This window comes from Pelobates fuscus, chromosome 2, assembly GCF_036172605.1.
Source record: "Pelobates fuscus isolate aPelFus1 chromosome 2, aPelFus1.pri, whole genome shotgun sequence".
In the NCBI taxonomy this organism is placed as follows: Eukaryota; Metazoa; Chordata; class Amphibia; order Anura; family Pelobatidae; genus Pelobates; species Pelobates fuscus.
In genome coordinates, this window is record NC_086318.1 from 131,448,290 (window position 1) to 131,475,198 (window position 26,909).

A 26,909-nucleotide genomic window follows, 5' to 3' on the forward strand; every position below is an offset into this window, starting at 1 on the left:
GTGTAACTGTAAAACTAACATATGAGCTGTTGAATAAAACCGTACTCACATTCTGTGGAGCAAGTGAGGATTACTCAATCCAATGGGCGTAGATGTTTTTGTCCCCAGCAAGGATCTAATTGTCCATAAAATCCAGCAGCAATCAGTATGGTCCCATAAAAAAGTACTGAAATCCGTCGCTCGATGAAGATCCTGATGCTACTACTATAAAAAGTGAAGAGGCGGGCTGCAGGTCCCTTATTACTTCATTCTGTCACTTTCCAGCTGCTCAGTTTAGAGGTCAGAACTATCTACTTCTATATATCTATGAAGATATTGTTGTAAAGAGGAAGATCATCCACAGACCCGTGGACCACAGCATATCCCTAGGTGGGGATTATTCCGCCCAAGCGCAAAGGTTGGAGCTACACCCAGGCTCTCAAAAAGCGTGAGTAGACTACCTCTTTTTTATCACTGTATTTGACATATTATACCATCAATTTCTTTCTTTTACATATTTGCAAGGACATAGTGGGAGCTGCACCACCCTTCTGTTTCTCCTCCTTACTTTTAGCAATGCCAACACTTACTAGTAGCTATCAAGCAGGCAACTACTAGACATGTTCTCTCAAATCGAACGTATGCTGAAACTGTGTGCAACCAGTATTTAATGCTTCTCATAGAGAAGCATTTGATTTGGTGGTTTGTGGCAAATGCCATGCAGGTGCCTTATGTCCTCAATCTTGTTGATTTCTTTGGAGGAGTATCATGCTACAATGAAGAGGCTGCTTCAATTCTGGATTACAAAAAAAATAAAAAATGGTGGGAAGGCGTAGTATTCTAAAAATATTTAACCCTTCTAATAAAAAAAATCAGCAACTTTTTAAATTAGAATGTGCCTTTCATGTCTCTTTTCATTGATACAGAGTGTTATTCATACTTTGTGAATTTAATCGCCACCTTAAAGTTTTTTCTTCTTTCCTTGTTTTACTCTGCTGCGATTCAGCCCTTGGCATAAAACTCCCAAGTTCCTCCCTAGTTGAACTGCAGTAAACCTTACACAACAGTGAGAGGTGCTGGGTTAGTTTGACCATGCCCACTATTGAAGCTCCTCCAACAAGCATAAGAGTAGGCCAAAAAAGGCAATGGAAGACGACTGATCGGTCATATTTTTTCATCATGATGACATCCTCTGGTTTGCGGTCTTGTTGGTGGAAACAAGCAAAAGGTGTGTCATTTTTGCGTTCAAAGTATTCTTTCACATCCAAGACACCATCCAATAAATTATTCTTATCCCGTTGGCATGTTGGAATATAAAAGCACTAAAAGAAACAATGCAAAACACATGCATGTTATTTACTCTATTTTAGGTAAGCACTATTGTTTCTCATATAAGCACAGGTTTTCTTTTTTAATATAGAAAGCACTATGTTTCTTTTTAATGTTTGTTTTCTTCTCTACATGTGAGAAATTGTCAGAAAAAAATCAGTCATTGTAGAATAAATACATACTATATATAATATCTGATATTTATTTTGTAGAAAACCAATATTTTTAATATGTAGTGGACCAACTTTTTGGGAATGTCTTGTCAATCAGTTTTACAGATGAATTTGTTCCTTCCATATTTCAACAGAAGTGACTAGCCTTCCCTACTTGAAAGATGTTAGTATTACATTGTAAACTCTTGTTCTTAGTTCCTAGTGCTCCGTTCCAGAGGTACTTTGGCCAACACATGAATAGTTATGGTCATAATTGTTAAGTAGGAGACTCACTTTGGGATTAATTTGGACAGCTTCCTCGTTGTAGTGCAGCACAGCGATTTCTCCAGACTGTGATACATTCACTAAAACCTGAAGACAGGGATATTTTGATTGTCCGTGGCAGTCTACACCACACGTAAAAGAACAGTCTACCCAGTCGTCCATTATATCAGCCTGGATAATAGTGCAATTGGACTCTTCATTCCACACACTGGAAAGAAACAAGGCAGACCAAACATAGAACCATTATATTATTGTAAAATGTGTAGTGATTCATGCCATGCTTTATTTTACCTCCTATGCAATTTTCATATATATTTTTTTTTAAGTAGAAACTTTATAAAATTGGAAATTGCAAGTAATATACATAGTATAATTATGGTTTCATTTTCAATCAGATGTAACTTACTTTAAATGTTTTTTGTCTCCTGCTCTTTAAATTGAACTTTAATTACATACAGGAGGCTCTTGCAGGATCTAGCATGCAATTAACAGAGCTGTAGATAAGAAATTCTAAATGAAAGAGAATTGAGCAGTGAGACTGCAGGGGCATGATCTATAAAAGAAAACCGTTTCATTAAGCTAAAGTTGTTTTGGTGCCTTTAGTGCCCGTTTAATGAAAGGTGCTTTGATTCATATGTAATTATGGAAGTGTGTTGTTTTTTCCAAGTAGGTGAGGCTTTAACTTGAGGTGACTGCATGCTCAACTACAGGGTTAACTAGGATAATTACAGCTTAATGGATCTTCTGTTGTAGGGTGGGGAAAAAAACTCAAGGTTTACAATTGTCCATATACATAAACATACACTACAGGGGCAAATATGTGGACATTCCACTGATATGTTTAAATAATTAAGCGAAATGTTTTTTTATAAAAAAAAAAACCAAAAAACAACTCATACTGCAATGCTTAGCCATTTTGTCAAATTTCAGTCCAGCTAGGACTCTCAAATTAAACTCTGAATGCTCTTAAGTCTTATGTAGTGGATGCTGAGAAAACTGTATTTGAAGCATATAGCACGGTCTTTGGTTGCAGCTCTGGAAACAACATTATGCAAAAGCTTTTGACGGGTAACTGTGGATTCCATAGCTGAGTAGCTGCTTAGAAGCTTTCAGCCCCCATAAGCAAGACCAAGGGTTCAAAGGAGAGCCTCAGGGCCGGCCTGTCCATAGGTCCCAATGGCATGATAGCTCCAGGTGGCACTTTGACAGGGTCGGCATTTTGCCATCCCTGTCATTAGCCAACATCAGTGGCTTATCTGGGGGGACAGTCCGGCACACTTTTTCTTCCTGTGGTCCGGCACATGCTCTTTTCTCCCCTTGGCAAGCTTACTCACACTCCGCCAAGGATGGAGGGGGGAGAAGAAGTGCACAGCTCCTACTCCCCCTTCCTCATAAAATCAAAATTTTCTCCTCCGGGGTGACTTTACTTCTTCCCCATGCATCCAGCTTCCTCCACTTCCTGCTTGGCCGGGGCCCAGAAAGGCAGCCAGGGGCCACAGGCCAACTGCATAAGCCACTACCAACTGAGCTGAGTGCTACTTGCTGAGCGCAGCCACGACTGGGAGCAATAGGTTGGACACAGCACTAGGTATGCGGAGCCAGGAGAGATGACAGGGTAGCTGATGGCAGGGGTGGGTCACTGCATCCCCAGCACACACACAAATACACAAACTACTTTCCCAGCACACACACACTTTGTCCCCTGCATAGACATAGACACACTGCAGTACACGCGCACACACTATACCTACTTCACTAACACACACTGCATCCACTATACACACTCTACATTTATTATATACACATACTCTGCATCCACCATGTCTTGGTGGCATGGTTTTGGCGGTGGTGGTTTATCGTTGTACCCAGGTAGTACAATGTCTTGGGCCTGCCCTGGAGTGGCGTAAACTCAATAATATTAAATATTAAACTATGGAGCAATAGTTCTTGGTCTTTCTGATGCAGAGGAATGTTATTGTCATTATTACATAGTAACTAGAAAAACATTTTTTGACTAGGCCCAGTCTATTCAATAGTTTAATTTTACATTGTTCATTAGCAGTATGTAAGCCACTGATGTTTTCACCCTCTGTCTGATGTCCATCCCTAATTATGATACACATTTGTTTGAAATTGAAGAGACACTATAGTCACCAGAATTACTACAGCTTATTGTAGTAGTTCTAGTCAGTATAGTCAGTCTCTGCAGGCTTTTTGCATTAGTGCCTAGGGACACCTTTAGGGGCCACTCCTCTGACACCCACTATAGACACTTCCTGGGTCATGTGCGGCACTGCTGTTCAGTGCCTTTCCGCTCTGCATGGAGACACTGAACTCTCCCTATAGAGAGTCATTGAATCAATGCATCTCTGTGAGGAGATGCTGACTGGCCAGGGTGGTGTTTGGCTCTTCTCCGCCCTGCCCTGCCCCGCCTCCTTGGCTGAGATCATCAGATTTAACGATCTCAGACAATCCAATGCTTTCATATGGGAAAACATTGTGATTGGCTGAGACCAGCAGCCAAGGAAGTGGACTGGGGTGGGGCCAGCCCCGACACACCTGCGGGGTTCTGAACGAACTTCATTTTTTTATTTATTTAAGAAGGGGCCAGGGACCAGGGACCCTTTAAACAAAATGCAGTGCTGTTAAGGGATATAGAAGCAAAGCATTTGGCTTTTTTTTAGTTTTTATATATTAGTTACTTCATCAATATGCAGCACTCAAAACATCAAATATTTTATTAACTCACAAGTTAGAGCGGCACTATAGGCACCAGACCACTTTTTCTCATTGAAGTAGCCTGGGTGCAATGCCTCTGTTTAACCCTATAATGTGAGAAACATCTGTCAGAAGCTCAAGGAAGCATGGTGAAAGGTCAGTGTAGGAACCCACCTGAGGGGGTCTGCCTTGACGTTGGCAGGCGGGCATTCCCTCTAATGGCCATTGGAGTAACTAAATAACCTCCATTTGTTTAAATATGCATAGGGATTTAGTAGAGAGCGCAGGTAACTTTTTCTTTTGTTTTTACTGTATGTATTGGGGCTGATGTGTACTGTGGTCGTTGCTGTCGACCAGGAGTGATGGGAGTGAGCGCAGGGCTTGTTTTTTTGTATTTGTATTCACTTTTTGTATCACACAGCTATGTTACAATGCTGCCGCCCATCCCATGTGTTCCCTTTTAAGGGTTAATAAGTATACAGAGGTGTATATAAAAAAAATACCCCTCTCTGTCGCATGAGAGGTATCTTTGCCAGAAGCTCAAGGAAGCATGGTGAAAGGTCAGTGTAGGAACCCACTTCAGGGGGTCTCCCTTGACGTTGGCAGACGGGCATTCCCTCCAATGGCCATTGGAGTAACTAAATGACCTCCATTTGTTTAAATATGCATAGGGGTTTAGGAGAGAGCGCAGGTAACTTTTTCTTTGGTTTTTACTGTATGTATTGGGGCTGATGTGTACTGTGGTCGTTGCTGTCGACCAGGAGTGATGGGAGTGAGCGCAGGGCTTGTTTTTTTGTATTTGTAAACATCTGCCAGACAGCCACTAGAGGTACTTCTGGGTCCCTAGTGGAGTTTTACTCTGCTATTCGACTTTGCATACAGATGTTTAACATCTTCTATGTTCCCCATAGGAAAGCATTGATTCAATGCTTTCCAATGGGTAAGTTTGAAGGCATGTGCGGCACATTAGGTCCCACCATCACCATGACATCGCAGTAGGAGAAGACCTAGCCACTGTGCTAAGTTAATACAATTCATTTTAACCCTTTAATCATTAAACTGTGATAGGGGGCTCTTTAATATTAGGAATACAGGTTTATATTCCTAACACTATAGTGTTCATTTGATTGAATTAATTATGTGCATTAAGTTTACATTTTTCCTCCCAGGAGTGTATTTAAGGAATCGTTTGACTTGCATTGAGCTGCACCTAATTTAATTTTTAATTTCTGTAGTTGTTCCTCTCTGATGTTGCTGCTCAGGGAGGCTTTTATACAGTGATGTAATGCTGCCAAGGAGTGATTAGGAAAGACTCCTTCATGATTGGTGGGAAAGGGAAAGGCTCCACTGGTATCATTAATGAAGATCAGGGCCGGTGCAAGGATTTTTGCCGCCCTAGGCAAAAGTAAAGTTTGCCGCCCCCCCCCCCCCATATGACATCACAATGCCCCATGTTAACTAACGCAAGTGCTGCAGTGCCGCCGTGTTTACATTAAAAGGCCTGCAGGGACAGGCTATACACACCAGAACCACTACATTAAGCAGTGTCCCTTTAATGTGAGGTAAATTAGAGATTAGTGCCACGAATAATATACTAGATTGCCTACTTACAATCAGATGAGGATGGTGATGGGCTCTAGCTGCAGTCTGGCTCCACTGGTCTGGTGTAGAACAGGCTCTCTGGAGGCTGTTTGTGTTCTGGGAGAACGGGAAGCAGCTCCATTTTTTTAAGGCCCTTTGCACAGCTCAAGGTCTGGGCCCCAGGGTCCACCTTCATGTTCCACCAATTAGTTTGTTCACAGGAGTAGGGGATGTCCTGATATGTGTGTAAGGAATGCATTGTGTGAATCTGTGTTTGTATGTGTAAGGGCTGCAATGAGTGTTTCTGTGTATGTACGGGATGCAGTGTGTGCGTCTGTAAGGGGTGCATTGAGTGTGTGTAAGGGGTGCATTGAGTGTAAGGGTTGAATTGCTTGTGTGTGTGTGTCTGTGTGTGTAATGCATTGTGTGTTTTTCTGTGTGCAAGGGGTGCATTGTGTGTGTGTGATGGATGTCAATCTCTCCCCCCTCCCTTGTCACTCTCTTCTCCCCCTCTCCCTCCCTCGTCACTCTCTTCTCAACCCCCCTGGTCCCTCTCTTCTCCCCCCCATGTCCCTCTCTTCTCCCCCCTCTTGTCCCTCTCTTCTCCCCCTCCTCCCTTGTCACTCTCTTCTCCCCTGCGTGTCCCTCTCTTCTCCCCCCTCCCTTGTCACGCTCGTCTCCCCCGTTGTCACTCTCTTCTCCCCTCCCCACTCTCATTCCCCCTCCTAACCCCGTCAATTCCCCTCCCTGTCAATTTATTCCCCCCCTTTCAATTTATTCCCCCCACCCTGCCTGTCCATTTATTCCCCCACCCTGCCTGTCCATTTATCCCCCCTCGTCCATTTATTCCCCCCCTCCCTGTCCATTTATTCCACCCCCTCCCTGTCCATTTATTTACCCCCCTCCCTGTCCATTTATTTCCCCCCCTCCCTGTCCATTTATTTACCCCCTCCCTGTCCATTTATTTCCCCCCTCCCTGTCCATTTATTTCCCCCCCCCCTGTCCATTTATTCCCCCCTCCCTGTCTGTCCATTTATTCCCCCCACCCTGCCTGTCCATTTATTCCCCACCCCTCCCTGTCCTTTCCCCCCCTCCCTGTCCAATTATTCCCCCCCCTCCCTGTCTGTTTATTCCCACCCCCTGTCCATTTATTCCCCCCCTCCCTGTCCATTTATTACCCCCCTCCCTGTCCATTTATTCCCCCCCTCCCTGTCCATTATTCCCCCCCTCCCTGTCCATTTATTTCTCCCCCCTCCCTGTCCATTTATTTCTCCCCCTCCCTGTCCATTTATTTCTCCCCCCCTGTCCATTTATTTCCCCCCCTCCCTCTTCATTGATTTCTCCTCCCCTCCCTCTCCATTTATTTCTCCTCCCCCCCTCTCCATTTATTTCTCATCCCCCCCTCTCCATTTATTTCTCCCCCTCCCCCTTATTCCCACCCCCTGTCCATTTATTCCCCCACTCCCTCTTCATTGATTTTTTCTCCTCCCCTCCCTCTCCATTTATTTCTCCTCCCCCCCTCTCCGTTTATTTCTCCCCCCTCCCCCTCCCTCTTATTCCCACCCCCAGTCCATTTATTCCCCCCCTCCCTGTCCATTTATTCCCCCCTCCCTGTCCATTTATTCCCCCCTCCCTGTCCATTTATTCCCCCCCTCCCTGTCCATTTATTCCCCCCCTGTCCATTTATTTCTCCCCCCTCCCTGTCCATTTATTCCCCCCCTCCCTGTCCATTTATTCCTCCCCCCATCCCTGTCCATTTATTTCTCCTCCCTACCTGTCCATTTATTTCTCCCCCCTGTCCATTTATTTCCCCCCCTCCCTCTTCATTGATTTCTCCTCCTCCCCTCCCTCTCCATGTATTTATCTCCCCCCTCTCTATTTATTCCCCCCACCCTCCCCTACCTCTATAGTAGCGTGGCCGAGCTCTGTATCATGGTCCGCGGGTACAGGGAGCTTTTGTTTCCTGTACCCGGCGGACTAACAGGAAGTGAACACTCAGTGTTCACTTCCTGTTAGTCCGTCCGAGTACAGGAGACAGATGCTCCCTGTACCGGCGGACTATACCGCGCTCGGTCACGCTACAGAGAGGGAGTGACAGGAGGGAGCGCTGAGCGCTTCCCTCCTGTCAGCCCCCTCCCTCTCCTCATGCTGTGCCCGGGCGGTGCGCCCTCATGGACGCACCAGCCCGGGCAAAGCTGCAGCCGCCTGAGGCTCTCTACAGAGCGCTCGGGCGGCTGCAGCATTAGGGGGGCCGGCGGTCCTGGCGGCGCCCCTTCCCAAGGGGCGCCCTAGGCGGCTGCCTAGTCCGCCTTACAGGTAGCGCCGGCCCTGATGAAGATATGCAACTAAACAATCAAATAAACAGATTGCTGCAGCTACGATCTCATGGAATATCGTTGCCAGTTATCAGATGCATCCAGGACGTACTTAAAAACCAGAGTAATCTGAATGTGCCTTTCCTGGCTAATGTTGTTGTTATTATTATTAGTAGTAGTAGTATTATTATTATTATTATATCATGTGGATACAATTTATCACACACATGGGGCGGTGGGGGGTAGAGCAATATGGGAAGGTGGGGCAGGTGAGAGCACTAAGGGATGGGGAGGGGAGATCACTATGGGACAGGAGGGCAGTGGAGAGCACTAAGGGACAGGAGGGGAGGGGAGAGCACTAAGGGACAGGTGGGGAGGGGAGAGCACTAAGGGACAGGAGGAAAGGGGACAGTTCTTGAGTTGAGACCTCTAAGGGATGGGGGAAGTGTAAGACACACAGAAAGACTGAGGAAGGGGTGAAAGAGAAGCACGGAAGAGCTGGTAGGGGAGACAGACACACAGAGTCGCTTGTGAGGGAGACACACAGAGGGACCCTAGGGGGAAAAGATACACACCAAGGAGCTGGGAAGAGTAAGACACAAAGGGGCTTGGGGGGGGGGGGGGGGGAGTAAGACACGCAAAGGGGTTGGGAGGATGTAGGAGACATACAAAGAGGGGGGATAAGAGACAAACAAGGCACACACACTGCATTACACTACATACATTGAAACACACCTTGCATCCCTTACACATACAAACACAGATTCATACAATGCATCCCTTATACACACACACACACACACAGACAGACAGACAGACAGACAGACAATGCATTCTTTCCACACAAACACACACTGCATCCCCTACATCCCTTACACAAACTGGTTTCCCTATACATTCCATTCCATAAGAACACACACATCTTTGTAAGGGGCCCCAAAAAATTGAACTGCTTTCTATTCCTTGTTTTTGTGAGCACTGCCTCCAGAGAGCCTGTTTAAACACCAGACCAATGGAGCCAGACTGCAGCCTGAGCCCATCATCATCCTTGTGTCCTCATCTGGTGGTAAGTAGGCAATCCAGTATATTATTAGTGGCACTAATCCCTAATTTACCTCACATTAAAGGGCCACTATAGTCAGAGCCGTCTATAGTATTAATTGGACCCTGGGCAAATAATTTTCTTGGGCCTCCTGTACCCTGCCCCCCCACCAGCCCCCACTCCCTGGCGGGCAATCACACATTTCACCATGACACAGTGGGGGAACTAAAGTAGAGAGGTACAAGACATACTTACACAAACATATACACTGACAGACATACTGATACATACACACAAACATACTGACATACATATATTCACTGACAGATATATTGACAAACACATACTGACACACACAGACAGACATAACCAATCCAATAGGGTTCGTGCGCATGTAGAAAAAAGTGGGTGTGGAAAAGGACCAATCATAAAGCCTGATGTGATCTCTCTCCGTAGCAACTCGTCAACAGCAGATGGGTCGTTTGTAGCCGAGAGTAAATTAGGGCGTTCCAGTGTGCCTGTTGGGAGTGCTACTAACCCTGTGTGGAAACCCCCAGAAAAAACAGAAATCAAATATTGCACCAGGTGAGGGGAGGGGTGGGTGCGTAAATGGTAAGCTATGGTATAGATGTTGACCTCGGTCAGCCATTTCCTAGGGAAAAGCTTAGAAGGGCACATTGCTTTTATATGTGCTCTGAAGCATATGGAGCAAATATACAACAACCTGCAGGCATTGTAGTGACATGCTCCAGCATTAAAATTGTTGCATGGCGCCTTGCCCAGGAATAGTACTGGTCTGCACAGCTTATCTCTCTGTCCCCTATCCTGCTTCGCAGGGGCACAAGTTGGAGGAGTGTGAGGTAGAGGAGCAAACCGCACAAGACGGGGGTCCCAAGACGGCGAAATGCCTGCACAACAGCTCTCCAATCGATGCAAATAATCTAACATGGGCGATACCTCCATGTGAAATGGGGGGAGGGGATGGCCTAAAACTTAAAAAGTAATAGGATGAGCTCATATCCCTTGCAGCCAGTTCTCTCTTCTGAAAAGCAGCGTAAACGTAACCAAACATACCTAACAATAGGATGAGATAGAAACGGAGTAGAAAAAGCTGTAGGGATGATGTAGGTTTAAAGATGCCTATCTGAAAAAGAACGATTATTAACTTATGATAAGTGAAGTACTGGGTTATATTCTACACTAACTTTGCAGTGCTGTTCATGTATGTTTTCAGGTGGCAAGTACATTTTAGGTCTGGCTACTAGCTCATGATGTGAAATTTTGAGCCCTCTAGTAACACATGACAAACTTCAAATATAGATCACCGCTATTAACTTCCCATGTTCCACTCTTTATTCCCCATTACTGTTATGCAAGGTGTTCTTAAATATCAGAGAGATACACATTGGCTTTTATTCACTAAGCACATATTGTAGTGAATTAAAAACTGAGAACTGCAAAATTTAGGCAAAAATATATGAGTTGGGGAAAAAACACCAACCCAATTATGACAGCTCGGCTATTTTAGCCTGAATTTTACAAACTGTTTTTTAGTGACAAAAACACCATAGTTTTATTTTAATTCTCCTGGAAGTTGTGTGATCCAAATTTTCCTCAGTGACTCACCTGTGCATAAAGGGCTTTAGAATAGTGATTCCCAGCAGAAAGAACATTAATACCGAAAGCCCCATCATGGTGAAACCCAGCAGCATTGCTCTGTCTTCTCCAGCATTTGAAACTTGTTTCTTCATTTTATCACATGCTTTAACCCCATCGCTGCTGCTGCTTTCTTTCCTTTTAACCTTGCCAGGCACGGCAGAGAAGGCTTCCCTTAAAATAACAGAGTGACCAGTGATTTTGGGGTTCAAGTTGTTATGACTGTATCCTAGTTAATATGTTGTCAATGAGGAATATGTGAACTTTGTTTATTTTTTAATAGGATCCATGACTGCTGGAAAATATTTGCTAAACTGCTTTAACCATTAAAGGGACACTATAGTCACCAAAACAACTTTAGCTTAATGAAGCAGTTTTGGTGTACAGATCATGCCCCATGCCCCTGTAGTCTCACTGCTCAGTTCTCTGCCATTTTGGAGTTGTTTCTGTTCATGCGGCTCTAGCCACACTTTCCCTGGCTGTGACTTACACAACCTGCATGGAAATTGAATTTCTTTGTAATTAAACTTTAATCACACACCACAGACTCCTGCTTGTCCTTGCCAATTAATCAGTGAGACTGCAGGGGTAATGACTACGTACCAAAACTGCTTCATTAAGCTAAAGTTGTTTTGGTGACTATAGTCTCTCTTTAATGGTTATTTCCTTATCTATAATATAGACTAGTGAGATAGGTCAGTGGTTAGAGCTGCGATTGCAGTATCTTACACTTCATGGTTTGAGCTGGTTCCTGATTTCTAAGAAATGAGCACATTGTGTCTAAAGAGATCAAGTTGGCAAGGTAAGTAAACCTAATTTTAACTTTAACTCTAAATGTCTTAACAAGTAGACGTTTAGTGCATTCCTTTGAGGCCAGTAACTAATCTCGTTTGGATAACTCACTGAGACATCACATCAGCAAGACTGAGGTTGATAAAATAAGTACCATTAATTTTGTATTATCAAAAGGCAAATGAAGAGTTGAGTTCCCATCGGCTGCACACATTTTGTCCAAAGGGTGCTCAGCCTTGATTCTCATGTTATTGTAGCTCTACCCATCACATAATGCTCTGCCAATCAAAAGTCATAGGTGAACAAATGGCTACATTTGTTTCTAATCCTTTTATATAAAAAAAACAATAGTTGCCAATAGTTGATAGTAGGCATGTGCATGGGGAAAATTTTTGGTTCGGTTCGGCATTCCGAAATTCAGGATTTTCGCAATTCGGAAATTCGACACTTCGAAAATTCGGCAACTTCGGCACTTCAGAACTTCGGCACTTTGGAATTTCGGGACTTCTATTGCAGCCGCTTAGTAGATAACTCCCTAATTCCCACGGTATTAGGGAGTTATCTACCAAAAGGCTGAAAGACCTAAATTGGTCTTTCAGACAAATTTACTAATACTAAGTAAAAATGACTTCGTATTAGTAAATTTTGCCCCTACTCGCTATACCACGAGTAGGGGCATGTCTAGTAAACAGTGAGCAGCCTGTGGCCCCACCGCTTTTAAACTAAAGGGGGGACCTATTGCCCCCCCCGGCCCCCACCCCTGAGCGGCGGGTGGGGGCCCTAAAGTAAAATGATGGGGGGGACCTATTGTCCTCCCCCCTGGCCCCCACCCCTAAATGGCGGGTGGGGGCCCTAAATACTAATAAGGGGGGACCTAATGTCCTCCCCCCTGGCCCCCACCCCTGAGCAGCGGGTGGGGGCCCTAAATACTAATAAGGGGGACCTAATGTCCTCCCCCTGGCCCCCACTCCTGAGCGGCGGGTGGGAGCCCTAAATTGGTATAAGGGGGAGACCTAATGTCCTCCCCCCTGGCCCCCACCCCTGAGCGGCGGGTGGATGCCTTAAATTGGAATAAGGGGGGGGATCTAATGTCCTCCCCCCTGGCCCCCACCCCTGAGCGGTGGGTGGGGGCCCTAAATACTAATAAGGGGGGGACCTTATGTCCTCACCCCTGGCCCCCACCCCTGAGTGGCGGGTGGGGGCCCTAAATACTAAAAAGATGGGGGACCTAAGGTCCTCCCCCCTGGCCCCCACCCCTGAGCGGTGGGTGGGGGCCCTAAATACTAATAAGGGGGGGGGGGGGGGGACCTAACCTTAAGTAACCAATCAGAGAGTTATGAGTCAAATTACACAGCGTGGGAAAATTCCAAAGAACTTTCCCACGCTGTGTAAAATGACACAGAGCACTCTGATTGGTGGATTTCAAACCAACCAATCAGAGTGCTGTGACAGGTAAATGTAGTGACTTACCTGTCAGTCTCTTCATTTACCTGTCAGAGCACTCTGATTGGAAGGCTTAAACCCACCAATCAGAGTGCTCTGATCCTAATTGCAGGGCGGGCAAGGCTTTATAAGCCTTCCCCCACCCTGCAGAGCTCAGTCTGCGCGGAGCCCTCCATGGGTGAAGAAGGATATTTTTTTGTTTGTTTGTTTTTTTATTGCGTGGGTTATTATGTTTTTTTTATTTGGCCTTTTTGGGGGCTGAAAAAAGAAGATTTTAGATGGTAAGTTTTTACAGGTACTTAGTTAAAGGCCCCACCCTCATTATTTTTAGGGTGAGGGGGGTAGGTAGGGGGTTTGAGGACCCCTAGTCACCTGGGGGGGGGGGGTTTAACATTTTTAGGGCCCCCACCCACCGCTCAGGGGTGGGGGCCGGGGGGGAGGACAATAGGTCCCCCCCTATTGGTATTTAGGGCCGCCACTCAGGAGTGGGGGCCAGGGGGAGGACATTAGGTCCCCCCCTTTTTAGTATTTAGGGCCCCCACCCACCACTCAGGGGTGGGGGCCAGGGGAGAGGACATTAGGCTCCCTCTAGTAGTATTTAGGGCCCCCACCTGCCACTCAGCGGTGGGGGTCGGGGGAGCAATCGGTCTCCCCTTTAGTTAAAAGCGTGGGTGGGGGAAGGGGGACTTTTTTTTTTTTTTAACAGTGAGCAGCCACAGGCGAGTAGGGGCATAATTTACTAATACTAAGTAATCTTTACTTACTATTAGTAAATTTGGCTGAAAGACCAATTTAGGTCTTTCAGCCTTTTAGTAGATAGCTCCCTAATACCGTGGGAATTAGGGCGTTATCTACTTATCTACTTACACTGACTGGCCAAGTAACTTACATTTTATATGAATGTATGTTACTTGATTGTTGTAAGTGTTGCAAATGCTTACAGGTGAATCCTGGCTATGTTTGTATACTTTTTATTTAAAATTGTATACAATGTAACATTCTTCTTCTTTCACTGGTTAAGTATATTAGTACTTAGGCAATACTGTGCTTCGGCACTTCGACACTTCGGAAATTCGGTAATTTCGTAACTTCGGCACCTCTGCAATTCTGCACTTCGGCAATTTGGACATTCGGAAGTACCCGAATGTCCGAATTGCCCGAAATTCGTCCAAATTCATATTCGGACCGAAACGAATTGCACATGTCTAGTTGATAGAGAATACTTGAAATAAAGTAAAATGAGAACCAGAGAATGAAGACTGCTCATCCCAGCTCCAGTTTAGCTCAGGCAAGTTTAGGGGAATCTGTAACATACTATTTCAGATTTTCATATGAATACACAATACATAACACTAAAACAAACAAACAATTGGCAAATACTATAATATATGTGAGAAAGTTAAATCAACATCACTAGTTACATATTAGAGAGTCAAACATACATGCTAAGTAGATTGCCAGGTTGATTCAAGTGCAGAACATATACAAGTATATTAACCCCTTAAGGACACATGACGTGTGACATGTCATGATTCCCTTTTATTCCAGAAGTTTGGTCCTTAAGGGGTTAAAACACAATAATTAATGTGATGAGTGCTTTCTGATACTTTTTGGTCCGTGCTTATACATTATTAGATTTTATTAGTAATGTTTTTATTAGTATGAATTGCAAATGCACCCCACAGCAAACATGCTTCAGTTATTTTATTTAATTTAAGGTATTCAATGCACTTTTGCTTAACAGTACTGGAAACTTGTGGTTCCAAGTATCAATCATCCTGAGATTGTTATGTATCACTTGCTTTGTTATGTTATAACACCTCTGGATGTGTCAGTGCATTCTGTTTGCACAGTGCCAGAGGTGTGATTACTGTATTAATGGGCAAATGAGTTGGACCCATGGGGAGCAAGAGTGGCTGAACGTGACAGTCAGTAATATTGTTACTGTATTTGCCATCTTTTTTCTTTCTATTTTTCTATGTTTAATAAAATTATATTGATAATTTCTTAAATACATAGAGGGTGGGAACAATAATAAATAACCTTTTCTATGCAAACATTAAAGAAATTAAACATACACACACACACACACACTGTTAAAAGCCACATTCCACTGCCCAAATAAATATATAGTCAATATATTGTTAAACACAGATCTGCACACCAGTCAAACCATAAGACTTGCGTTTCCCACAGAAATCTCACATTACACATATATAAATCACTGTTTAAATATATCCCCTTTATATCTAAAGACAGCTTGCATAAGCTGCAGATCTTTTGTCTGCAGCCGTTGCAAGTCCCCCACTGTCTAACCCCACCCAGACTTCCTTTGGCTGTCCAATCACACACTTCCCGTTACAGGTCAGTGAGAACTCTCTGCAAGACAGGTGCTCTGAGCAATCACATTCCTTTTGACTTTAACTCCACTGAGATAAACAACCAGGAAGACCTGTTGTCTGATTGATAGCCAGGAGGTGTAACAAGGTTAATTTGTAAAGCAGCCAATTTCTATTAAAATCTGCCCTTTTTGTAAAATGGAAAAAAAAAACACATATCACACATAAAGTACTTCGTAAAGCTAAACTGCTTTATGGGTTTGGAGTGTCCCTTTAAACATTCACCTCCACAAGTAGAAAACACAGTCACATATAGATCTATCTCACAGCACTTTTTACTGTACTTTTAGTTTGCTATCAGGTTGTGCAAAAAAACTATAATGGGACCAATCTGCTTTAATTAATTCTGTAACATACTGTAAGCTTATGGAGCATGGTGTAATAAACATCTTTTTGTATTGCCAAATCATTCAAAAATTGTGTATACAGGATTTATTATTATCATCAAAAGCATCTATATAGCGCCAACATTTTCCACGGCACCTTACAATTATACAATGGGAATATTTAACTATATGTAACTGACTAACACAAATAAAGTAAGAGGTGAAGAGGGACCTGCTCAGATGAGCTAACAATTGAGGAGGAAGAACATTGTATCGGGTGGAGAGGAGGAGAAGAATATGTCTACACAGACAGAACAATAGCTACTTTCTCAAGTAATAAATCCCGCTAGTACTTTTTAGCAATGTCTCTGCTGTAGTTAATGACACATGCATCTCTCACCTCATGTAGCGTCTTCTGCTGCTCTGCAGAGTGATCTGAATCGGAACACTGAATGACTGTCTTTGTTGAACTGATTGCATCCACATTTTATCTTTGAAGAAAGCCATCAACTAAATACAGACAGCTGAGCCCAAATTCCAGCCATCAACATGACACAGTTTCCACGGCCTCTCTAATCCAAAATTCTTAGATGTGTCTACCTGCAATTACCTCCAGCCATAGCCACGTTCAAGATTTATGCAAACAAGTATTAAAATTGCGTTAATGGTCAAGTAGCTCGAAATTATCTTCTTCGAAGATAAGAGGCCTCCTAATTAATGTCTAACGAAAAGCATACTTTATCACCTGGGTGTTTCCACTTCAGTGAATAGAATGTTTCTATAGGAACTGTGACTCCTTTGGGAACTTCTGAAGTCTCAGGAGCTCAGTTTAAACCAGTAGAGAGAGAAGCTGATTTCACAGCTGGCTTATATATATTGCCACAGAAACATTAAGGCTCGTATTTTCATTACATTAACCATTTATAAAATAAATCACATATTTCTGCTGACGTCATGTGTCTGTGGTAGTGATTAAATCATAATATAGAAATACATTTTACCTTAATCTCTTGTGTAATTAAATCCAACTACCCATATATTGCAAGCTCATTTGAACAGCTCTCTCCATTTCCTGTCCCTGTACACTCAACTTGTCTTGTTGCAACTACTTCTGTGTGTTAGTCCACCTGTTGTATTACACTAAAGAATATGTAGGGGCTTTCTAAATAAATAAAAAAAACTCAATGATACCAGTGAACATGCGCCTGCGACACTCAATGTAAAAATTGCATTGAGCACGCAGAACGTCTGTAGGAAAGCATTGAGTAATGTTTTCCTATGGGTGGTTTGAATGCGCACGCGGCTCTGGCCGTTTATGCGCATTCGGCTCCACTCGTGAGCTGATGTCGGAGGGGGAAGAGAGGTCACCAGCGCCAAGGGTGCCCAGCGCTGGATTAAGGTAAGTGGCTGAGGGGGCCCCTGAGGTTGTGGGGGGGACCTAAGGACTATATAGTGCCAGGAAAACGAGTTTGTTTTCCTGGCAGTATATTGGTCCTTTAAATTGAGGCCTTTGTAAGTAAAGGGAATATAAACATGTTCTTCCTCATATCTTCAGCATTATATTCTGTATCACATTTTTACCAAAGTGCAAAACATAACTAAGTGAACATTTTCCCAAATAAAACAAAATGTAGTATATACACTGATCAGCCACAACATTGAAACCATCTACCTAATATTGTGTAGGTCCCCCTCGTTCTGCCAAATAGCTCTAATGCTTTGAGGCATGGACTCCACAAGACCTCTGACTGTGTCCTGTGATATCTGGCTCCAAGACATTAGCAGCAAATCAAGTCTTGCAAGTTGAGAGGTGGGGCCTCCATTGATCAGATTTTTTGTTTCAGCACATCCCACAGATGTTCAATCAGATTGAGATCTGGGGAAATCTGAACAAATGTTAAAGTTGGCAGAGTGCACTATTCTGCTGAACGAGGCCACTGCCATCAGGGACAGCATTGCCATGAAGAGTTGTCAATCTCTAGGTAGGTGGTACATGTCATCCACCTCATCTAAAAGAAAACATGGTTCAGCAAACTAGGTAACCTTCTTCCATTGATTCATGGTTCAGTTCTGATGCTCATGTCCCCACTGAAAGTGCTCTCAGTAGTGGACAGGGTTCGTCATGTGCACTCTGACTGTATTACGATTGTGCAGCCCCATATACAGCAAAACTGTTTGCTCTGGCAACTTTCTATCATGGACAGCCTTAAAGGAGCACTCGATTGACCACATGTTAAAAAAAAAATTGAAAAATAACTATTTAGTAGATATACCTCCAGTATATCCAGTGTATTTTCCCAAAACACCACATGGATGAAACCTGAATTGCCTAAGACAACATTTTTAACATTTTTCCACAAGTCTAATCCTCAGTATAGTAAGGGTTGGTCAGAAAGATATTTTGATTTCCCCACTTTCCAATGGGTCTATAGAGCAATCCTTCAGTACTGGTGCTCCAAATGAAATTTTACAATTCTGTTTTTGATTCACTATAATTCTGTTTTTAGTTTATAAACTTCTGCAAGCATGTAGGAGTTTGCATAGCCATGATTAATATACAAATTGCTACACTTAACAGGGGTGTGTCTGACATTCAAACAGAATGAAGTTAGAAAAGAGAAAGAATATGATAAGATGATTTTCTTTCTGCATCAAATCAGCTGTTTGAAATCTGTCACTCTATTGGGTCTTTCAATAAAAGAATAGCTGTCATCTTTGGGATTGTTGGATAACCTTTTATGAGGGCTAAACCCCTCGATCTCTGCAACTGGGAAATTGTCCCCATGCTTAGGAAGAGATAAATGAGATGGGGAACTATTTTATTTCCTTTATCAGGACACTATGCCTGTGAAACAAACAGTGTTAGGAGACCCTCTGTGCTAAAAAAAAATAAAAAAAATGTTCTGTTGACATGTTACTCTGCATAATAGTATTGTAAAATTTTATTCTTCTGCGATATGAATTATTGCCGTAGAAAATGCTGACATCATTAAACTTTAATGACCAATGAGGGAAGAGTCTTGATAGTTTTATTGGCATATTAAAAAAAGAATGCATGTGCACTGGTTTATAAAAACATGCATAAAAAGAAGTAAAGTAAATGTTACCTGGTGCCATTTGTTCTTCTAACTCAACACTATAAAGACTGAAATTAGTGCCTAGATAAATGTTTAGACTGAACGTTTGGCCATTTTCTCGTCAGATCAATGTTGGTACTATTGTAACTGAGGCTCCAGTCCCATATATTGCAATAAAATCAACGTGCCTATTTTTGTGACCTGCTGCTATGGAATTCTGGGTGCCATAATCAGAACATGTGGCCAGAGAGTTACAGATATCCACCGTGGTCCTGGAATTACAGGTATCCACCGTGTTCTGACTGAGCATTATGTCAAACACTGTCCATAACAACAATAATGTGAAAATCTTTTTGACTCTGTATATAATAATCTTTTCTGATTTGGATCTTAACAACTGGAGGGACCCAAATGTATCCAATATTTCCTAAAAATATTCTATAAATAAATGTGCCTTAGGCCCATTGCACAAAGGAGTAGCCAATGTCAGCATTGCACATGGACCGTCTTTTTACAATTATATATGCAATAGATTTCTCTGTACTTCGACTTGCTGATGAAGATGGGCTTCGTATGCTTGACATTTGTAATTTATAATACTCGTGGAATAGACTTTATATATGGCTACAAAGATGGGGTTTGGGACCTGAAACACAAATTCAGATTTTGCAATTAGGCCCAATCTAATGTTTCACTCTGGGCTAATAAAGCCCCTAATCCAGCACTATTCCTTGTGGACGCAGAAACAGTAAAAAAAAAGAGGGACTATCATACCAAGTTCCTTACTATTTTCACTGTATTCTATTAAATAGCCGTATTCGGCCTTATTTTGTTTTTATTCGGCCTTATTTTGTTTTTAGCAATCTGTTATGTATTATATATATATATATATATATATATATATATATATATATATATATATATATATATGTGTGTGTGTGTATGTGTGTGTGTATATATATATATATATATATATATATATATATATATATATATATATATATATATATATATATTTATATAAAAGAAAAAAAGACCTTGCACTCTAACTTACATTGTAAATGACTCGGTGCTCGATTGCACTAAATAGATACAGCCAAAGGGAATCAGCACTCCCTGGATTTATTCAAAAAACAAAAACTTTTCTTTATTCCAAAGGTCAACGTTTCAGTTCCGCTAGGGAACTTTCATCAGGACAGAATTCTGGGAGTGCTTATTCCTTTTGGCTGTATGTATATACAATATATATTTGTACTATTACTCAATATAAAGGCATGATGAAATTTAGTACTGCTAAAGTCATTTGAGAGTGTCTATATAACCGTTCTGGCTTAGATTAACAGGGATAGTCACTAAAGTGAGAATTCATTGTAAATTTAAAATTTTATGTCAAAATAGTTGAACTGAAAAAATTCTATAAGTCAGCTATGCTTCTAATTTGGCAATTTGGCCTTAAATTTGAAATTACCTTTCAATTCACTTTGCATTCTCACGCTAGTGAATAACCCTGACAGTTTGCATCCATTAAATAGAAACATAGAATGTGACGGCAGATAAGAACCATTTGGCCAGGAGGATCCCGCGGAGCAGCTCCCGACTCTTTCTGCTGAGTAGGTAGGCTCAGTTCTTCGGCGCGGTCGCACCGGTCAGGTGCAATCGCACCTCGCGGCGAGCCGGGAACCGTGACAGTAAGGTAAAAAAGGCCTTTTAACCCTGAGCAGAGACCCAGAGCAACATTTATCCTTCTTGCTGCCCGAAGACCAATATGCCCACTACAGCCCATTCATTTATACATGGATATGTATAATGCATGCAATTGTATATTCTGCATATATAAATATATATATATATATATATATATATATATATATATATATATGTATATATGTATATGGAATGGAGGGTGAGAAGGACAGGGTAGTGTAGGGGAGGGGAGGGCAATTGCCTTGCTTGCATTGTCTTTTGTGGCCCTCTCTCCCAGGGCCGCCATCAGGGGATGACAACCATGACAGTTGTCACGGGCCCGGCAGCCCTGGGGGGCCCGGCCGCACGGGCCCCATGTGTAGAGGCAGAACTGCCGCCAGTGCAGTTGCACTGGGGCCCGCACACTGATGGGGCCTATCCGGTGACCCACGCACTTAGGGCCAGCCAATGGGCCCTATATCTGGGGTCTGGTTAGCGCTGCGGCCGTGTTAATAGCGCAACCGGGACACTTTAAAAAAAAAAAATGCAGCTGCAACGCAAGTGCTGCTGGGAGGAAGCGTTAACTTCCTCCCAGCTCACTCCGTGTGGGAGGAGAGCCAGTGAAGAGGGAGAGCCGTGCCGACTCCCATCAGCCCCAGCCACCCTCCTGTAAAGAATAGGTAAGAAACAGGAGGGTGGCTGAAAAATGAGCTCTGTGTGTGTGTGTGTGTGTATGTCTGTATGCATGTATGTCTGTCAGTATGTATGTATATATGTATGTCATTAAGAATGTATGTCTGTGTGTGTGTGTATGTATGTATGTATGTCAGTATGCATGAATGCATATATGTATGTATGCCATTATGAATAATGTATGTCTGTGTGTGTGTGTGTGTGTGTGTATGTATGTCAGTATGCCAGTATCAATGTATGTCTGTATGCCATTATGTATGTCTGTATGCATGTATGTCAGTATGTATATATGTATATATGTATGTATGTATGTATGCATGTATGTCTGTATGTCAGTATGGATGTATGTCAGTATGTCTGTATGCATGCATGTCTGTATGTCAGTATGAATGTATGTCTGCATGTGTGTATGGATGTCAGTATGTATGTATGTATGTATGTCAGTATGTATGTATGTATGTATGTCTGTATATATGTATGTATGTGTGTATGCCAGTATCAATGTATGTCAGTATGAATGTATGTCTGTGTATGTATGTATGTATGTGTGTATGGATGTCAGTGTCTGTATGCATGTATGTCAGTATGCATATATGTATGTCTGTCTGTCTGTGTGGATGTATGTTTGGATGTCTGTCACAATGTCTGTGTGTATGTATGTATGCCAGTATGAATGTATGTCATTAGGAATGTATGTCTGTGTGTCTGTGTATGTGTGTATGTGTGTGTCAGTATGTATGCCTATATGCGTGTATGTCTGTTTCAGTATGTGTGTCTGTTAGTATGTATCTGTGTGTGTATCTGTGTCCTTTTGTATCAGTGTGTGTGTTTGTGTCTGTGTGTGTGTATTCCTGTGGGCGGGATTTGGAGGCGGTCCCTGTGGGTGGGCTTGGAGCCGGGCCCTCGGGGGTCCAAACCCTGAGCTGAGTTAGGTGCCCCCAAAATTCTGGTGGCGGCCCTGCTCTCTCTCTCCCTTACATCCTACATGCATGATGGAGGAGGTTGTGCAGAGGTTATGACAGTAATATCATAGCCCTTCCCACTCTCCTCCGAAACATACAGTGGCTCCGCAATGAGAAGAAGCAGGTCTGTTGCCTCCTTGCTACGGGCTGGCCGCTGCACACACTGTGGCAGGCTGCCTTGGCATGAGAATGGGCTGACCGGTGAGGGAGATCTTTGATGCAGCAGCAATGCCTTCACTCTCATGCCTGCTTCTCTGAGGCCACAACCTTTGTGGCTTTATGGGAAATGCGGCCATGAGGGGAACACTTTAGTGTTAGGAATACAGGTTTATATTCCTAATGCTATAATGTTCCTTTAATGCAGATTTGGGAATTACGTAGTTCCATTCCCTTCCCCAATTTCCAGTTAAGCTTGCCACCCAGTTATTGTTACTAAATATTTCTACAATATTAGCCTATAGGGGCCACACAATGTTATCAGCATATATTTGATACTGTGAACCCATACTCTATTGTATTACATTTGAAGTAGATAAGTATCTGTTCTAGATACTGTGGTAGAATTGGGTGCGTTTACACTTATTAATTCTATCCACAATTCCTCTGAGGAGGAGAAATTGTTGTTTTAGACCTTATGTTGTAAATGGGTGCACTGGGTCATTTTATTTCTACATTTACATATCAGACTTTAGGTCATATGGGGTAAGGACCTGTTTTTATAATGCATCCATATAGATGTAATACCTGTTTAACTACTGCACCTACTGTCTCTTTTGTCCCCTGTTTTGCAACTTCAAAGCATACCTACTAATTCTATATAATGAAAATATAAAAAAAAACACATCTTGTAGAAATGAGATGAGCAAACTGATTAAATAAAATTGCAATTGATGAACAAAACCTCTATGAATCACTTGTTTGTAAATCTTTCATTAAAGTCTGTCTTATATATTATATTTCAAGAATGACAAACCTGAAATTAACACAACACATGCAGACCTGAAATTATATATATATATATATATATATACACACACACTATACATACATACTCTAATTTTAAAGTAAAGATTAATTATTTTTCTCATATTAATGCAAAATTTGATATTGTGGTTTTCTCGTTATTTTGGAGCAACCACCGAAACCTATGTGTGGGAAAGGCTGAACTTGATGAAGTTGTCTTTTTTTTCAGCCTGCATTACTAAATAACTGTTTTGACATAATTCCAATGAATGTGTTTTTATGATCAGACATTCTTTCACATCAACCCCTCAAGTTCTTTTGACAAGCAAAAGGTTAAAGGTAAATTGAGTTCCATCAAACTGAAATGTATTGACTTTTCATTGTTAGTGTAAATTGAAAAGCAGAACAAATTGCTCTCATTATCATAATCGTTTTCGGATTTGCGCATCTTCGTGCTCTGTAATGTAATTTTATCTGTCTGCCGATCTATATTCAAATACATCAGCGAAATTAAATCCACATAATGTAACTGCTTCTGTAATTATAAAAGCTAATTAAAGCAATCTTCTATGATTTCTTTGCATGTGTGTGTGTGTGTATATATATATATATATATAAATATTCACACTAGAATATTTTGTCATTATTAAAAAGCTTCTAAACGTTATTTAAGAATCTGTGTAGAATCTGATAAAATAGCATCTACATTTTAGGATAAAATAAGAAAATATTTTTTTCTGTACTAAAAAGAAAAACCTTTTTTAAACTACGTAAGAAAAATCTTTTCTTTTTTTTTTTTTTAACAATACTAAAAGTTAACCCGAACAGCTTTTCAATTAAACAAAGCATTCCATAGGGTTAAAACGTAGGAATTTCATTTGATAAACATAGAACAATCACAAAAAGTTGCAAGCTGTAAAAAAAAAAAAGCTATGGCATTAAAAAAAATACAAGTCATTAGCAGATTACAAAGAACACTCATTAAACTCTTGAAACAACAAAAGAACTGCTGACAGACTTGACTGCACTTTAATTAATAAAGATGTTAAATGATGACACATTGGTAATTATTCATTACTCATTATTAAGAGGTGCCCATTTCCATCACTACACAGATTATCCCACTGGATGTCAAATCAAAACTTAATCCCCTTCCAGTTTATTCTTAAAGTTTGAAACCCCAGTCTCCTAATCCCCAAATACGAAGGATACTGTACCCGACAAAATGAATAAAGAGCCGTCCGTTTCTCTAGCACTTGATGTCTTTTTGCTAGCCATCCTTCGTACACCCTTGATTGATCTTTGTTTAAAATCCCCTGAAAGAATTTTAGAAGTGGAGCTTTTGTATCACTGAATATAATGACTTGCCAGCCAGCTTTTCTTTTTTCACATCAGCCCGACTGACCTGTGAATAATTGATGAATATTTTGTTGTCTCTGGCTGAAGGGGCTAAAATTGTACATAATCTTTTTGTGTTGAATAGAAAGGAAGGTTTAGCTACTCAGTGGCTCATGCATATTTTAAAACGTGGCATCTGGTTTTGCGTTTCCAAGAGGCCACTAAAACTGTGAAATTCAACAACAGCAAAAACAGGAATCTGTCTGTGCCAATTAAAGAAATGGGATTTTAATATTATTTTGATATATTTGTGTTCATATTATAAATAACCTGTGGAATTATGTCTTTTAATTGTGTCTATATCTTTAATAGATAGATATAGACAGACACGCAAACAGGCAGATAGATATCCACACACAAGGAAAATACTGAAAAGATATTGGATGGAATAATTGTAAAATGTTCTACAACATATGCATTTGTACACAAGGGAGATATATTTTTAGGTAGGTAGCACTGAGATTTTGATGCTACAACCTTGAAATTAATCTACATGTTTTTTCTTTGCCCATTTAATAAGTGCTTGATTTTTTTACCTTTCTAAAATTGAGAAATACAATGATGTTCTAAGTGCTCTGTATAAATAGATCATTATGAAAGTGGAGAATAAGCAAATGTGCAAGTTGTTTTAAATAAAGAATTATTTTCAGAGTTCAGTGCACAAGCTATCTTTCTTGATTTGCCAGAGTAAGTATCAGGTTAGGTAGATTTCTCTACTACTAGTTTACATTGCAAATTGTCTGTAGGGCAATTCTTTAGGCATGAATCCAACAAAGTTGTGAAAGCATTACCTTAAGATTTTGGCATCTGAGGACACAGTTATTAACCATTTCTTCTCAAATCTGCTCTGTTGGATTAAAATGTAGAGATTGTGAAGTCTCCGGAACTAAACTGAAATTACTGTTATGTTCATAGAATCTGCTTGAGATGATCATACCTCCCATCCTTTCAAATGGCTGAAGAGGAACATTTACATTTTTGGGGTGTGACTGGGTGTGTTGCCACAGGTGGGCTGTTCTGAGAAAGTTTAAGTGACTTAGAACAAGAACATTGTTTTTTTTTATTTTCACAGACTGATTTCTAAACACATTTATTTTAGTTTAACCCCTTAAGGACACAGCGTCAGAAGTTTGTCTTACGCTTAAAGGGACACTATAGTCACTTGAACAACTTTAGCTTAATGAAGCAGTTTTGGTGTATAGAACATGCCCCTGCAGCCTCGCTGCTCAATCCTCTGCCATTAAGGAGTTAAAGGGACACTCCAGGCACCCAGACCACTTCAGCTCATTGGAGTGGTCTGGGTGCCAACTCCCACTACCCTTCACCCTGCAAGTGTAATTATTGCAGTTTTTTTAAAACTGCAATATTTACCTTGCAGGGTTAAGTCCTCCCCTAGTGGCTGTCTATTAGACAGCCACTAGAGGACACTTTCTGCTTCATAGCACAGGTTTTCTGTGCTAGAGCGTCGCTGGACGTCCTCACGCTGTGTGAGGACCTCCAGCGTCGCTCTATTCCCCATAGGGAAGCATTGAAATTCATTTTCAATGCTTTCCTATGGGGTGCGCTAATGCGCATGCGCGGCATTGCCGCGCATGCGCATTAGGTCTCCTCGGCCGGCGGGCGAGATCAGTCTCGCCCACCGGCCGACGTAACCAGAAGGAGGAGCGGCGGGGGAGGAGGAAGCAGCGACGTGGGACCTGTCGCTGCCCCTGGTAAGTGACTGAAGGGGTTTTCACCCCTTCAGCAACTGGGGATTGGGGGGTGGGAGGGAGAGGGACCCTCCAGTGCCAGGAAAACGGATTGTTTTCCTGGCACTGGAGTTTCCCTTTAAATCCCTTTGTTTATGAACCCTAGTCACACCTCCCTGCATGTGACTTGCACAGCCTTCCATAAACACTTCCTGTAAAGAGAGCCCTATTTAGGCTTTCTTTATTGCAAGTTCTGTTTAATTAAGATTTTCTTATCCCCTGCTATGTTAATAGTTTGCTAGAACCTGCAAGAGCCTCCTGTATGTGATTAAGGTTCAATTTAGAGATTGAGATACAATTATTTAAGGTAAATTACATCTGTTTGTTTGAAAGTGAAACCAGGTTTTTTTTTTCATGCAGGCTCTGTC

The 26,909-nt window shown here is 42.0% G+C and overlaps 1 protein-coding gene across 1 annotated transcript; it reads right to left on the minus strand.

Annotated features, from left to right (window-relative positions):
* Nucleotides 1-504: 504 nt before the first annotated feature.
* Nucleotides 505-16,682, minus strand: KCNMB3 (potassium calcium-activated channel subfamily M regulatory beta subunit 3). Its single transcript, XM_063441054.1, has 4 exons — nt 16,418-16,682; nt 11,028-11,231; nt 1,755-1,953; nt 505-1,301 (listed from the first exon to the last, which is right to left on the minus strand). Exons 1-4 carry the CDS (start codon nt 16,522-16,524, stop codon nt 894-896), a joined length of 918 nt encoding a protein of 305 aa, XP_063297124.1. The 5' UTR covers nt 16,525-16,682; the 3' UTR covers nt 505-893.
* Between the last annotated feature and the right edge of the window lie 10,227 nt (nt 16,683-26,909).

Coding starts and splice junctions, on each gene's coding strand:
- KCNMB3 (XM_063441054.1), bottom strand. CDS start 16,524: ATGGCTTTCTTCAAAGATAAAATGTGGATGCAATCAGTTCAACAAAGA. Junction 11,232..16,417: donor AGCAGAAGACGCTACATGAG/GTGAGAGATGCA, acceptor TGTTATTTTAAG/GGAAGCCTTCTCTGCCGTGC. Junction 1,302..1,754: donor CTGTCCAAATTAATCCCAAA/GTGAGTCTCCTA, acceptor TGTTTCTTTTAG/TGCTTTTATATTCCAACATG.